Source organism: Rhinatrema bivittatum, chromosome 13 (assembly GCF_901001135.1).
Source record: "Rhinatrema bivittatum chromosome 13, aRhiBiv1.1, whole genome shotgun sequence".
NCBI lineage: Eukaryota > Metazoa > Chordata > Amphibia > Gymnophiona > Rhinatrematidae > Rhinatrema > Rhinatrema bivittatum.
This window is the reverse complement of record NC_042627.1, coordinates 230665-247134: the sequence shown is the minus strand read 5'-3', so window position 1 is coordinate 247134 and position 16470 is coordinate 230665. Positions and strand designations below refer to the sequence as shown.

The 16470-nt window shown below is 45.8% G+C and overlaps 1 protein-coding gene across 2 annotated transcripts in view; it reads left to right on the top strand.

Annotated features, from left to right (window-relative positions):
• The window catches only part of OSBP (oxysterol binding protein), a 201378-nt gene that overhangs the window by 36800 nt on the left and 148108 nt on the right, over window positions 1-16470 (top strand). For both annotated transcript variants that reach the window (XM_029575088.1, XM_029575087.1), the window contains exons 3-4: window positions 2498-2748; window positions 4727-4925. In XM_029575088.1, the coding sequence (XP_029430948.1) occupies window positions 2498-2748; window positions 4727-4925 (450 nt within the window). The remainder of the gene's footprint in view (window positions 1-2497; window positions 2749-4726; window positions 4926-16470) is intronic.

The window sequence follows — 16470 nt, the reverse complement described above, 5'->3', positions numbered from 1 at the left end:
AGGTTAGTTTGGAGAAGAGACTGAAGGGAGATATGATAGAGGACTACAAAATCATGAAAGGACTTGAAAAAGTTAATATAAATCGGTTATTTACTCTCTCAGATAATAGGACTAGGGGGCCACTCCATGAAGTTAGCAAGTAGATCATTTAAAACTAATCAGAGACAATTCTTTTTCACTCAACGCACAATTAAGCTCTGGAATTTGTTGCCAGAGGATGTGGTTAGTGCAGTTAGTGTAGCTGGGTTTAAAAAAGGTTTGGATAAGTTCATGGAGGAGAAGTCCATTACCTGCTATTAATCAAGTTGACTTAGAGAATAGCCACTGCTATTACTAGCACCAGTAGCATGGGATCTGCTTATACTTGCAGGTACTTGTAGCCTGGATTGGCCACTGTTGGAAACAGGATGCTGCTTGATGGACCCTTGATCTGACCCAGTATGGCAATTTTTTATGTTCTTAAATGCTTGACAGGCTAGTCCCGTTCAGCTTGGAGAAGACAACTTAAGAAGGAGATTTGATAGAAGTTGATAACTTGAGTGATGTGGAATCATTAAATAGGAAATGGTTATTTATACTTTCAAATAGTTCTGCTACTAGTAGACACTTCCTGGAAGTATCTGGTAATATATTTAATAGGGATGTGCAGAGCAAAATTTTATGTTCATATTTTTTATGTCCGAAAGGGGGTCCCACTTGCGGCCAATATGGACATAAAAAAAATCCAATGAGTTGGGTATATGTACATATGTGCAAAAAAAAAATTTAAACCCCCTCACCCTCCTTAATCCCCCCCCCAGACTTACCACAACTCCCTGGTGATCGAGCGAGGAGTGAGGACGTCATTTCTGCAATCCTTGGCGAGAAGCATGTGACGTCGGTGGCACGTCGAGTGACGCGGCGTCACGTGATTCCCGGCGAGTTCGCGCCGGACGGCTCGTTCGGCCCAAAAAGAACTTTTGGCCAGCTTGGGGGGGCCTCCTGACCCCCTCAAGCTGGCCAAAAGTTCTTTTTGGGCCGAACGAGCCGTCCGGCGCGAACTTGCCGGGAATCACGTGGCGCCGCGTCACTCAGACGCGGCGTCACGTGATTCCCGGCTCGTTCGCGCCGGACGGCTCGTTCGGCCCAAAAAGAACTTTTGGCCAGCTTGGGGGGGCCTCCTGACCCCCCCAAGCTGGCCAAAAGTTCTTTTTGGGCCGAACGAGCCGTCCGGCGCGAACGAGCCGGGAATCACGTGACGCCGACGTCACGTGATTCCCGGCAAGTTCGCGCCGGACGGCTCGTTCGGCCCAAAAATAACTTTTGGCCAGCTTGTGGGGGCCTCCTGACCCCCTCAAGCTGGCCAAAAGTTCTTTTTGGGCCGAACGAGCCGTCCGGCGCGAACTTGCCGGGAATCACGTGACGTCGCGTCTGAGTGACGCGGCGCCACGTGATTCCCGGCTCGTTTGCGCCGGACGGCTCGTTCGGCCCAAAAAGAACTTTTGGCCAGCTTGGGGGGGCCTCCTGACCCCCCCCAAGCTGGCCAAAAGTTCTTTTTGGGCCGAACGAGCCATCCGGCGCGAACGAGCCGGGAATCACGTGACGCCGGCGTCACTCGACGTGCCGCCGACGTCACATGCTTCTCGCCAAGGATTGCAGAAATGGCGTCCTCACTCCTCGCTCGATCACCAGGGAGTTGTGGTAAGTCTGGGGGGGGATTAAGGAGGGTGAGGGGGTTTAAATTTTTATTTTGGCTCAACAATCGCGATTTCCCACATATCGAACATATCTATGTTCGATATGTGGGAAATCCGATCGTTTATGTCGAATCAATTTTTTAAGTAAAAAAAAAATATGAGTTGCGTTTTACTAATGCGGTCAATCCGAATGCACACCCCTAATATTTAAAACATATTTTAAAAAATATTTTTTTCAGTCAACCCACAATTAAGTTGTGGCATTTATTGCTGTAGGATGCTGTGGAGGCCGTATAATAGAGTTTTAATGTTTAGGAAAATTTCTGGAAGATAGGCACTTTAATAAATATTAACCAGGTAGGCTTGGGGAATGTCCTCTGTTACAGCTGGGGGTGAGCAAGAGGAATGAATCTCTTTATTTGGGTCTGAGTATTTCTTCCAGTGACCTGAATTGGCCATTGTCAGGTTGCGGAGCTTGATGGATCATTTTTCTAACCCATTATGTCATTTCATATGTAGTAACTCAAAATCTGAATTGTGTTATTCCCAATAAGAGATGATTTGGATTAAATCAGAAAACAGTCTTGTTAAAACGGGCAATCCAAGAGGGTAAATCTGGGATTGGCTGATTCCAAGGTACAAGATTTACGCTATGAGGAAAAGGGAATTTCTTCAGCACAGGGCTGAATATAAGTATCATAATTTACAGGTATATGAGAGACTTGTTTCTGTGGGGAGAAAAGGTTGCTTCAACATACATAGCATGGGTTGAGTTCCTTGGGCAAAGATGATGTGATGATATCTCCCTTCCCTTCACACAGATGAGTCTGGTGATGAAGAATCTCCTTCGCAGACTGATAAGACTGAGCTGCAGTGCACACTACGCACACTCTCCAGTAAGGTGGAGGATCTGAGTACATGTAATGATCTCATCGCCAAGCATGGCACAGCACTGCAGCGCTCTCTCAGTGAGTTGGAAACTCTGAAGCTTCCTGCAGAGAGCAGTGAGAAGATCAAACAAGTCAATGAGAGGGCCACACTCTTCCGCATCACCTCCAACGCCATGATCAATGTGAGTGCATAGCACCTTATGAGAGTTCCTGTTTGTCCCATTCACCCAGGATAATTTAGCTTTTACCCCGACACCTTATTCAATGTGATACAGTGTGAGGGTTCTCCATTTCTGGCCAGCCCTCAAGCTGACCCTGATGCCACCATCACTTTGAGTGAATAATGCACTCATGATTCCCTGATTATTCTGATGCATTTTTTATACCAGCCTGGACTAATATTTTCTGTTCTATCACAATCTCACAATTTATCAGTTCTGGCAGCATCACCATGTGATAGAGCGCTCTCCCATGCTTCCTTTATATTTTGGTGATTTCCAGCAGGTGAATACATGTACATATAGCTCTCTGTGACTGAAAATAAAAGGAATGAAAATACAAAAGTAGTATTGCTGCTTCTGCCTGCTCAGCTGAATCAGGTTTGATATATTGCATTAGTTCCAGGGGGAGCTGGAGCTGCGTTGAGGAGCCATGCTGCATTGCTACCTGAGACTTGATGATTTTTTGATGAGTAGTAGTTTGGACTTCTGTACTTTGAAATCTCAGTGAAATTCTGCTGTTTTCTTATTTTAAAAAAAAATTTCATGGAAACTTGACTTATCGGCTTTCTTGTCTGGGAGATGTACCACCCACCTATAGGGGCTGATAATGATATTTTTTAGGTCTATATAAACACTATAACTAGTGGGTCATCCCTTTTTATTGGATGGATTCAGGAGGAGGATCTATTTTTTTTTCTACATAGGTAGCCTGTTTCTTGGTAAGTCCTGAGAAATCTATATTTCTGTATTCAAAAGATTTTTTGCAAGTAAAATTGGCCTTTATCTGCATAAATGTGGTCCTTTAAAAATATACTCTTTTGTCCTGTTCACTTAATGCACACAATTGTTGTGTGGATAGAGTTAATCAGATGCAAAGGGTGTGGGACTGGAGGTATGGTAAGGGGGGGCTAACATGTAGAAAATGCCACATGGAGTGCTATGTGTCTAAGTTTTGTGTGGAGAAGTCTGCACAAATAGCAGACCTAAAGTTATCCAAATAACTTTACCCACATAGTCAGTGGAAAACTTATGTGGGTAACTCTGCTTAATATCAGAATAAAGTTATCTGGATAACTTAGCCAACTCACCAGCTTCTTGAAAAAGGACTTTCTGGTGTTATCAACCTATTCATTATTGGCTAGACCAAAGATTTCTAAACTTGGTCCTCAAGGACTGTAATCTATTTGGGTTTTTTTGATTTCCGCATTGAATATGCTGAGATCTATTTGTATACAATGGAAGGGTGTAGATGCAAACAAATCTCATGCATACTCATTGTGGAAATCCACAAAACCCAACTGGGTTGTGCGGGCCTTGGTGACAGAGTTCTGGAACCCCTGGGATAGACTTTCTAGTGGTGTGTGCATACTATCAAGCACCACTTGTATGATAGTTGAAAAGGCAATTTTAGTCCAGAGGGATATGTCAAGGCTGTGGAACTTGTATAGGACCCGTCAGTATCTGGTTAACTCTGCTTAACATGCCTACAGTTGCAGCATAACAGCATATGGATGCCTGTGGGTGGCTTCGGTCTTTCAGTGACTAACATGTAGACGTTTCTCAACAGATTGAGTATTTTTAACTAAGAGATGGCTGGACTTAGGTAGTTAGCTGGTTAAATAAGACATTTGTAGCTAATCCACACATTTATTTATGTGTATATATATGTATGTGTATAAAATGTGATAATTTGCATACACTGCCTTCATTGTATGCAGGTGTAACTCATGCATATTCATATGCTGAAAACAGCCTGGATAAGGGGGTACTTCAAAACCAGGGTGAGAACCACTGTTATTTCATTTCATGAGACCCATATGCTTTCCTGATAGCTCGATTCTGAGGCTTAACCTTCTAGAACATGTACTATGAAAAGATCCTTGCTGTCAGCTGGTAGTAATATATCTCTGGCTGTCTTTCCTTTCCTTGTGATTTGCAGGCCTGCAGAGACTTCCTTATGTTAGCACAGATGCACAGCAAGAAGTGGCAGAAGGCTCTTCAATATGAGCGAGACCAGCGCATTCGTCTGGAGGAAACACTTGAACAGCTGGCTAAGCAGCACAATCACCTTGAACGGGCCTTTCGTGGTGCTACTGTGCTGCCTGCTGCTGCTTCTGGCACAGGAGGTGCACAGAAAGGTAAGGGTATTGCATCATTTTCCTTACTACATCCTTGGCCCTCAGTAATTCAGCCCCTCTGTGTGCAGTCTGGTGGAGGCCCTCATGGCTCCATAACAGCCAGAGCTCTTGCATCCTTTCTTACAGCATCTCCTGCTTGGACACCTGCCCACCGCAGGGAGCTTACACATTAAGCTAACTATAAGTGTCCAGAGAGTAAATTCTTGTGTTCAAGGTCATTGTGGCAATGAATGGCATGCGCTGTCTGGGCTGGGCACTACAGATAGCTTAACAAAGCAAAATACTCTCCAGGGGAGTTGCAGGGGGACATCTACAGCTGCTCAGGATGCCAGAGTTGGATGGTACCATCCTCAAACCCTTATGCTTTCATTTTTCTTGCAATACCTTGCCAAGTCAGCAGCTGATCATTTAAAAAAAAAATAAAAAAATAATAGAATAAAGATAAGAAATTTCTCCCTTGTTTCTGACTCCCAGCCAGTACTTCAGTTAATAGCCCTGCCTGTGCACTTTTTCCCAGTTGGGGCCAGTTCTGAGGTCCCTTCTTAGGGAAGTGAGCAGCTACAGCTGAATGTTAAGGAGCCAGCTTGAGACCAAGTGTCTGCTCCGTTCTTATGCTCTAAGGCAGTGCTCTCTGACCTTTTTTTGTTTTGCGGCACACACAGCATAGGGTTCACTTCGTCATGGCACACCAACCATTTTCTCCTCTTTTCCCTCATCCCCATTCCATTCGCATGATCATCCCCTTTTCCCTCCCCCAGTCCCTTGGTGCAATCACGTCTCCCTTCCCTTTTCCCCACCATCATAATCTCCCCTCCCCTGGCATCATCATCTTCCCTTCTTTCTCCTTCACCCTCTGGCATATAAGAACATACCAGGTCAGACCAAGGGTCCATCAAGCCCAGTATCCTGCTTCCAACAGTGGTCAATTCTAACCTGGTAAATTCCCAAACATTTGATAGATCACAAGCTATTATTGCTTATTTACCATAATAGCAGTTTCTGGATTTATCCTCTAGGAACTTATCCAAACCTTTTTTAAAACCAGTTACAATAATTGCTGTAACCACATCCTCGGGCAGTGAAATCCAGGGCTTAACTATGCGCTGAGAGAGAGAATTTTCCTCAGTTTGTTTTAAATGAGCTACTTGCTAACTTCATGGAGTGCACCCTGGACCTGAGAGAGTAAATAACCAAATGACATTAACTTGTTCAAGTCCTCTCATGATTTTGTTGACTTCTATCATATCCCCCTCAGCCGTCTCTTCTCCAAACTGAACAGCCCTAACCTCTTTAGCCTTTCCTCATAGGGCAGCCATTCCATGCCCCTTATCATTTTGGTTGCCCTTCTTTGCACTTTCTCCAGTGCAACTATATCTTTTTTGAGATGCGGCGACCAGAACTGCACACAGTATTCAAGGTGCGGTCTCACCATGGAGTGATACAGAGGCATTATGACATCCTCCATTTTATTTTCCATTCCCTTCCTAATAATTGTTTGCTTTTTTGATCGCCACATCATCACTTTCTCTAGCTCCCATTTTCTCGCACCCCCTGACATCATCATCATCATCACCTTCCCTAGCATGTGGAAAGATAGATTCAGGACCAGTGGGTTAATCACCTCTACCAGGAGATGGAGCAAACTGATGTCACAGTATATATATTCCTGCAGTGACATCACCTACCAGTATTCTCTGTCTCCAGTAGTTGGTGGACTTACATTTCCCTACTGGGGATTGCTCTAAATTTTTGTAGGAATAATAGAAGAACAAATTATAAAACGCCCCGCTCTCCTGTGGTGATCCCAAATGGTCCCTCCCCCAGTTGAGAAGTCCTGAGGTGATTTCCATGGTCCCTCAGATGAGTGCCTTGGTCCCGTAGCTGGTTTTTCAACTGCTGTGGACTTAGCTGTTTGAACAGCTGAAAGGCAGCGGGTTCAGGAAGCTGAGTACAGTGGTGACGACATATGCCCTCTCCCCCCCCTGCAGCTGGAGATTGTCTCTGTATTCAGCTGGGAAGGGCTAAGCTCAGGTAAGTTTAAAAAAAATGGAAAGTAAGTCAGAGACAGAGTTAGAGGGGTTGTCGGACTTCCTCCAATCTCCGACGTTCGTTCACGCTCTCGTGTGGGTAAAGGGAAGTGGGCAGCCTGGCAGGATGAACAGCCCGGGTGGACTAGGTCCCACTGTGAGGCATTTTCCTGTTGCCCGCATGGTAGGACATGGCGGTGTTTTTGCACACTTTTCTGCTCATTCAGCTGCCAGCTTCAGGACAGCTGGTGCATCCGGTGGGGCTTACAAAGTGTGCTACTAGTTTCTATTGGGCGCGTTCCCTGTGCGCACATTCTAACTCATGTTGGGGGTTCACCTAGATTTGCTGCGTTATGGTGTGCTTCGTTTTGTGGTGCATAAACTTGGGATGCCTAACTTTTGTGCGCATACATTTTGCTTTCCTAAATCTTTTTTGCGTGAATCGGCTGGATGTACCTCAGTCGCCTGTTAAGCATACTGACGGATTAATGGCGCTGGTGACCAGGAAACCTAAGCACTTTTTCTCTGTGTTGCCTGTCATATTCAGGCATCTCAGCTTGGAGTGCCCTCTAATGTGTCAGCACTGCTTACAGGCTCAGGGAGAATTATCTTCTTCTGATTTTACTAAGCCTGATTCTTCCCAGCCTAATGATGGCCTGATTAAGGACTTCTCCGGAGGAACGCCTGACCCTGGAACTTCCTTGCCTGTCTCCTCAGCAGAGGATGGCAGCCCTGTGGGGCCCCGAACAAGTGCCTTCTGGTTTTACCATGGATCCTTCTGCCTTTACTTGGGTAGAATTTTTTCAAGGATTGCAGTCCTTTCTTGTTCAGGCGCAGTTCTCAGCCCCATTCAATCCTGTCAGGTCAGATCCTCAAGCGGTACTATATTTAAGCTCTGCAGTATACCTTGGTTGGCTATGGGTATTCCTGACAGATATCCAGATGGCACGGATGATGAGGCAGATTCTGACTCTGGACGATGAGGAAATTTCTCCAGGACTGGAACCATATAGGACTATGTTGCAGTTCTTTCATAGAGGTGAACTGCCGGCCCTGATTTCCCAGACTTTGAAGATGCTGGAAGTGCCTGAGGCAAATTCTGTCTGAGCCAAAGAAAAATCTCACTTTGATTTCTTTGCGTAAAGCCTCTTGTTTTTTCCCTGTTATGGAAGCCATTCAAGAATTGATTGATCTTGAATGGGACACCCCGGAGGCAAATTTCAAAGGGGGTTCAGACCTTGGAAAGCCTGTACCCCCTGTGTCTAGTGATGAGAGAGCATCTGCGGTTTCCGAAAGCGGATGCGCTTGTCTGTGCCGTCTCTAAGCAGATGACTGTCCTTGTGGCGGGGGGAGTGGACTTGAAAGATGTGCATGATAGGATTGAGGCCATCCTTAAGCAATGTCAATGACATTGCAGTTAGCTTCCTGTTGTTCCCTGGTGGCTCGCTCCTGTCTTCTTCTCTCTCAGGAGGTTGATGACTCTGGAGTGAATTCCAGAGCAGTTATGGAACCCGCCACTGCCTTTCTAACAGATGCAGGCTGTGATTTGGTCCGTACTTCATCCAGAGAAGTGGCTTTGGTAATAGTGGCCATGAATCAGTTATGACTGCCAAATTGGTTGGCTGGTGTGACTTCCAAAGCTAATCTTACAAAACTGCCTTTTAAAGGCTCGCTCTTGTTTGGGAGCGAGTTGGAGAAAATGGCTAGTAAGTGAAGCAAATCCCTGGTTCCTCGATTGCCGGAGGATATGAAACAGTTACCGTTCCCCTTTGGTATGAGGCATCATCTTAGGGGGTTCCAAGAGATTTCTTCCCTACAGAGAGATGAAATTTGAGGACTCAGCCTTTTGGCAGGTCCCAGTCAGCCCAAGCGAGGTGCGGGCTCCAGTAGCGGATCCTCCCAAGACTCACAATGAAGGCTTGCCGACCCACCCTTGGGAACACCTCACTCTTATCAGATGTGGGTCGAAATCACTTCGGATCAGTGGGTTCTAGAGGTGGTACGAGAAGGATACCTGCTGGAATTTTACTGAGTTCCTCAGGATGTGTCTCCCAGCCACTCCCCACAGAAGAAGCAGGAGGTGGAGTCTACGCTGTCAAGTCTCCTCAGTCTGAGGGCTGTGGTTCCAGTGCCTACACCTCAAAGTACAGAATAATATTACACTTATTTTGTTGTGCCCAAGAAGGAGGGCTCCCTTTCCTGGATCTCAAAGGAGTCAACCATCATTTGGGGGTGACTCATTTTCTCATGGAAACTTTGCACTCAGTGATAATGGTTGTGCATTCCGGGGAATTTCTGACTACCTTGGATCTGTCCTAGGCATACCTCCATATTTCCATCCAATTGGAACACCGTTTTAGGCACTGCCTTTTGGTTTGATCACCACTCCTAGAACTTTTTCCAAGGTTATGTGGTAGTGGCAGCAGAATTGAGAGAAGATAGAATCCTAGTACATCCATATTTGCATGCTTGGCTGATTTGAGCCAAGTCTCTGGAAAGAGCTGCCTGGTGACCTAAAAGATGATCTCCCTATTGAAGGAGCTCAGTTGGGTGGTGAACCTAGCCAAGAGCAGTCTTAGGCCATCACAGTCATTGGAGTATCTGGGTATTTGGTTTGACACGAGGCAGGGCAAAGTTTTCCTGCCAGAAGTTGGTATTCAGAAGTTGATGTCACAGGTGCATCTTTTGAACACTGTACACCTGACATTGTGGTCCTACCTTCAGGTGCTATTTTTGGCAGCAGTCCTTGAAGTAGTGCCGTGAGCATGAACGCATGTGTCCTTTTCAGCACACCCTGATATCTTGTTGGAACCCTCAGTCTCAGGACTATTCGATTTGCATCCTCTTGCCAATAGAATGTGATCTCGCCTCCAGTGGTGGTTACAAGCGGATCATCTGAGAGAGAGAGTTTCCCTGACCTCTTCGGACTGGTTGGTACTTACAACGTATGCGAGACTCCATGGTTGGGGAGCTCACTGTCAGGAATTAACGGCACAAGGGCGGTGAAATACAGAAAAGTATCTCTGGTGCATCAATTGCCTGGAAGCCCAGTGGCAGACTGCAGGGTTGAGCGGCCCAAGTAATATCAGAAAACTCAACGGCGGTGGCTTACATCAGTTGGCAGGGAAGAACCAAGAGCCAGCAAGAGGCACAGGAAATAGACCAACTTATGGAATGGGTGGAAAGGTATCTCCAGGAGATCTCTGTCTCGCATATTGCAGTAAAAGACAACCTAAGAGTAGTCTTTCTCAGCAGGGAGAGTCTGGACTCGGGAGAATGGGTATTGTTGATGAGGCATTTCAGCTGATAGTGGATCACTGGGGCCTTCTGTTCCTAGACCTGCTGGTGACTTCTTGCAAATTGAAGGTTCCTCTATTCTTCAGTCATAGGAGAGATCCGAGGTCCTTGGCTATCGATGCTTTTGTGCAGGTCTAGCCGGAAGAAAAGCTGCTGTATGCCTTTCCCCCATGGCCCATGTTGGGCAGAATAGTTTGAATGATCGAAGGCCACAGGGGAATGGTGCTCTTGGTGACTCCGGATTGGCCCAGAAGACCATGGTATGCAGATCTGTGAAGACTCCTGATAGACCCCCCTTCGTCTTCCGCCACACAAGAATCTGTTGCAGCAGAGGCCTGGCCTTTTTCGTCTATTTTCGAAACTTTTCTCTTTCGCTTTTTTGCAATTTTTTTTTTTCCTGGTTCAACACTGGGTCCTTCTTGGTCCCTCCCATAGTGTTCCTAGTCAGGGTTTATGTCGTTTATTGGTAAGTTTCCTTTCGTAGTCAATACCCCCAGTGCAGCAGTGCTTCGGTGCCCTCTGGACATCAACACCCACTGCCATTGATTTTGATCTTGCTTCCCATTTATTTCACTCCAGCATAGCGTGTCTGGTTTCTGGTGATGCCCTCGGTACCCGAGGGCCATGTTCATCTGGACACTCTTGATATGTGTCCTCTGCCTGGGGGCATCACATGCTGTCCGGGTTTGCTATAAATACTCACAGATGACCCTGAAGGGATGTCGTCATCTCCTCGATAGGATGGAGCAACTTTTGAGTTGGAGAAGACCCAAGCCATTGGTATCAAAAGACCTAGGAGCCATACTGATGGACACCGAACTATCGACATCAACAGGACTGTCTGTTCCATTGGCAAATAAGGGTGCTGGAGACCAACCACCATCGGATTCCTTGTCATCAGCCTCGGCACCAGGGAAAGACTATGCTGAACATTGAGGGAAGCCAAAGAGGCATCGGCATTGGTCCCCATCGATGTACTGTGCTGGGCATGGGGATGCATCAGCTCATGCTGTGATGCCCCCAAAGTGACCCGACTGTGAGGAGCCCCAGTCCTCCATCAGTGCTGGGAGTCCGTGATGGTTTCCACTGGTCCTAATACCTGTCTCTGATCCTCCTTTCTGTTCTGAAGACGATCTGGCCACACCTCCTTCCTCCCAGTCAGTGTTGGCATCGGCAATGTTTGAGGAGCTTGAATTACAAGTCCAAATAGCAGTTGAGTAGGCGATGCAGGAAAAATCGTTGGAGAAACACAAATGTGCTCATTGCTGTGTTACCGACCCAGCAGCATTCCCCTGCCGATATGATGGTCATTGTTGGTTCCTCGGAGGAGGAAGCGCCATCCAATTCGGTTGAGACACTGAGGCCTGCAGCCCCCTGTCTAGCTCCACCAGTGCCTGAACCTTTGGTCAAAGGCTGAGTGCGTATGGCCCCGTCCCCTGTTAGTTTCATTGAGAATGAGGGTCCCTGTGACCCCTGGGGGAATGACACCACGGAGGAGTCCTTTTATGGCTCTGAGGGCGGAGGCCATCCCATTTCAGCAATTGACTGAGGAGGATGCCAAGCACAAAATTCTTGAGGTACTTCATTTCGTGAAGCCTCCTAAGAACATTGTGGTGGTCCCAGTACACAATATCCTTAAGGAGTTACTGCTGAGGATATGGGAACATCCCCTTACAGTGCCTCCCGTGAACAAGAAGGCTGATGGGGTTTATCTCATCCATAAGGCTTTTTAAGCGACCACTGCCCCACCAGTCTGCTGGTTGAATCCGCTCACAAGAGGGCCCCAGTAGTCTTGGGCCCATTCCTTGGCACCCCTGGGGAAGGATTGCAGAGTGATGGATGCTCTTGGACAAGAGGTTTTTCAGGGAGCCATGCTCATTGTCACATAGCTCCCTATCAGCTTTACATGAGCTAGTACTCGCTGGAAGCAGGTGTAGGAGGTGGCTGAGCAGCTGCCTCAGCAACAGCATGCACCCTCATGCCTTGAGTGTGGGAAATGAGGTCCAAGGGACCTACGATGTTTTCGAGACTTCATCGAGGGTCTCTGCAGCAGGAATCGGTGCCCGCAGAACAGCATGGCTGCATGCCTCGTATCTCCAACCAGAGATACAGGAACTACTCACTGGTGTGCAGTGCAATGGGCAGAATGTCTTCAGAGATACGGTGAAAGGCACGGTGTCCCAGCTCTGGGACCACCATGAGAACTTCCAGCAACTCTGCACTAGCACTCCGGACCCGTCCTCAGCTAGGAGGTCGACAAGATCGGGGCAGAGGAAGTCTCTTTTGCCAGAGGGATGTATTATCCTTTGCCCCCTCACTCCCACCAATAGCGTCAAGGTTCCCATGGCCATCCCAGGCAGCAGAGAGCCCCCGAGTCCCAGCTGGTGACTCAGTTAACTCCAGGGATGGGTTTTGATTGGGTCGTAGGGACCATAGTTCAATTGCCGGAACTCGGGACGGTGGATTTTCCGGTCGGGGGCAGGCTGCTGTTCTTTGCGGACTAGTGGCCCAGTATAACTTCAGACCAGTGGGTTCTATCCATGGTCTGCCAAGGGTACCAATTGAACCTATTGGGTGTCCTGCTAAATTGCCCAAAAAAGAAACCGGAAACTGATCCAATATAGCAGTTGCGACCAAGACAAAAGGATCAGTGAACACCAGGAGTTCTTTATTTTGCACAAAACATCATAAAAAGTCCAAGCCTGAGATGTACTCTTAACCAGTCAATCATCCAGATAAGGAAAACATGCACCCTCAGCCTCCAGAGATGTTCTGCCACCACAGCCAAGCATTTTCTGAAGACTCATGGAACTGACGCTAGCCCAAATGGCAACTCCCAATACTGAGAGCAGGGATTTTACTCTAGGTACTTCCAGATTCCAAAGAAAACAGGAAAAATCGTCCCATCCTAGACCTAAGGGCCTTGAAAAGATTTGTTAAAAATGAAAAGTTCAAAAATTTAAAAATAATAAAGAAAAAAAAAAAGAAAAGTTCAAGATTGTTTCCCTAGGCACCTTGATCCCCTTTTTGTAAAAAGGGGACTGGCTATATTTCCTTGATCTGAAGAACGTGTACACTTATATCAAGATCTTCCCCAATCACCAGAAATATTTCCAATTTACCATCTGGGTGTTGGAGTCACTAGGGTTTGTCATCATTTCAGGCTTTACTATAGGGACGGAGAGTTACAAGTTCTCCCTCTTCGCCAATGATATTCTTTTAACAATTTGCACCCCCCACACCTCATTGCTAGCCATTGAAGAAAAATTGGAGACCTTTAGCGCAGTTTCCGGTTTTAAAATTAATTGGGACAAATCGGAAATCCTAAATGTATCATGTGACTCCACCTCTGCAACCTATTTGAAATCTAAACACCCCTTCAAATGGGCCCAGTCCAAGATTAAATACCTGGGGGTGAACTTGGGACCTCACCTAATGGATCTTTTGCGCCTCAGTTATGTCCCGTTATTCCAGGCGATTGAGCAGGATTTGGATAGGTGGAATCGCCTCCTTATCTCATGGACTGGCAGGATTGCTGTCTTAAAGATGAGTGTCCTCCCATGACTATTATATTTATTTCAAACTCTTCCCATCCCGCTGACTAGCTCCACCTTAAAAATGGCAGAAGAAATTGTTACGCTTCATTTGGAGACACCGCACCCCCCCCCCCCCCCCCCAAGGGTGGGCCGAACCACATTATACCAATCCAAACTTGATGGTGGATTAGGATTACCAAATCTCTCCTGCTACTATGCTGCAGCACAGCTATGCCCCATTATTGACTGGCACCATAACTCAATGGTGAAACACTGGGTCCAAATTGAACAGACCTGGGTAGGAGCTATGCCACTGCCTGCCATGGTTTGGCAACCTTGCCATACCTGGCGTCCATGTCCTAATTTAGCCCCTACTCTAGGCACACTCTGAATACATGGTCAGTCTGGCAGTATAAATTGGTAGGTCCTGCCTCCTATTTTTACTCTTCTTCTCTTTTCAATAACACTACCTTTTCTCCAAGCATCCCTATCTTATCCTTTTCTGAATGGGAAGCTAGAGGCATCTCTCAGGTGGATCACTTACTTTCGAATGGCAAAATTAGGCCTTTTGCTGACCTGCAGGCCACATATGGTTTACCATCCTCCGAATTTTTATCTTATCACCAGCTGGCCCACTTTATAGCCTTTCTTCAACAAAATTTTCAGTTATCCTCTGAGAGATGAGGGGTACTGCCCAGCAAGCTTATGGTAGCATCTCCTGCGCCATACAAGTCATGTATTTAGTTTCCAAACTATCCAAGTTAGGGACCATTAACTTTTAGATGAGTTTGGGGAGAAAGTCTTCCAAGGTTGCATGCAATCGACTCAATCCAGTAACACCAGTTTTATATTTTGCAATATTTGTACATCTGTTTACAGTTAAAACTAATTGACTCTCCCAATCTCCGCTGAAAGTGAGACCTAGCAAATATATATGTATCTCAAATGTTAATCTCACCCTCCTGTGCCCAACAATTTTTTATGTATCAATTTTTTTGTTTTAATTAAAAAATAATAATATGGAATGGAAAAAGGTAAGTTTCATACATATGAATGCATGCCTCCTCGGCCTTGCTTCAATTTTGTAGTGTAATCATAAGCTTACCAACCTTCCAATCCTTTTGTTATTTATGTTTTCTTCTTTATTTTGATCAATGTGTGAATAAATAGTAAAATTATTCTCTATATGACGCCAGTACTGGCTTTTAGCTTATTTGCTTTGTATAAGATATTTATAGTCAAAACGCCATTAATGTGAACCTCTTTAAGGTAAGATTTTATACTAGGAAAATGTCCATGGTGAACGCCATGATAGTAAGGTATAGAAAACGTATCACTTATCTCCCAACACAGCTGTGTTTCGAAAAAGTATCCTTTCTTCCTCAGGGGAGTTTGTATCCTTTTAATGGAACGCGCTCTCAAGTTCCGCCAGTTCTGCAGACTCTTCTCCTGGCCCAAATTTGAATATCTCCTGCCTCAAAATGGCAAACGCTAATTCAATGGCGTGCTGGTTTCCTCGGCATTATCCTTGTGCTAACTAGCACTGATCCATGGCTTTAGTTATTCCTTTCTCTCAGGCTTAATCAGCTCTGAATGGCTCTGAGAAGCGTAAAAAATACGCCGCCATTCAGAGCTGATGAAGCCTGAGAGAAAGGAATAACTAAAGCCATGGATCAGTGCTAGTTAGCACAAGGATAATGCCGAGGAAACCAGCACGCCATTGAATTAGCGTTTGCCATTTTGAGGCAGGAGATATTCAAATTTGGGCCAGGAGAAGAGTCTGCAGAACTGGCGGAACTTGAGAGCGCGTTCCATTAAAAGGATACAAACTCCCCATAGGAAGAAAGGATACTTTTTCGAAACATAGCTGTGTTGTGAGATAATTGATACGTTTTCTATACCTTACTATCATGGCGTTCACCATGGACATTTTCCTAGTATAAAATCTTACCTTAAAGAGGTTCACATTAATGGCGTTTTGACTATAAATATCTTATACAAAGCAAATAAGCTAAAAGCCAGTACTGGCGTCATATAGAGAATAATTTTACTATTTATTCACACATTGATCAAAATAAAGAAGAAAACATAAATAACAAAAGGATTGGAAGGTTGGTAAGCTTATGATTACACTACAAAATTGAAGCAAGGCCGAGGAGGCATGCATTCATATGTATGAAACTTACCTTTTTCCATTCCATATTATTATTTTTTAATTAAAACAAAAAAATTGATACATAAAAAATTGTTGGGCACAGGAGGGTGAGATTAACATTTGAGATACATACAGTTAAAACTATTCATCTAATCTGAGGGCAGCCACCCAATCTCTCCACAAACCCTTCATGACATGGAAGAGGGCCTCGGGCATCTATTGAGGGCAGTCTGAGGGCTTCAACACAGCGGGTAGGACATTGGCAGGAATCCTAGTACATCCTTACCTGGACAATTGGCTAATCTGGGCAAACTCTCTGGAGGAGAGCCGACAGGTGACCAGCAGAGTCAAGAGCCTACTTCAGGATCTCGGGTGGGTTGTGAACACGAGCAAAAGCAGTCTACAGCCCTCTCAGTCACTAGAGTACCTGGGAGCCCGGTTCAATGCCTAACAGAACAGAGTCTTCCTCCCTCCTACGAGGAGAAGGAAATTGATGACACAATTGTGACGATTGATGACCAATGCATCAA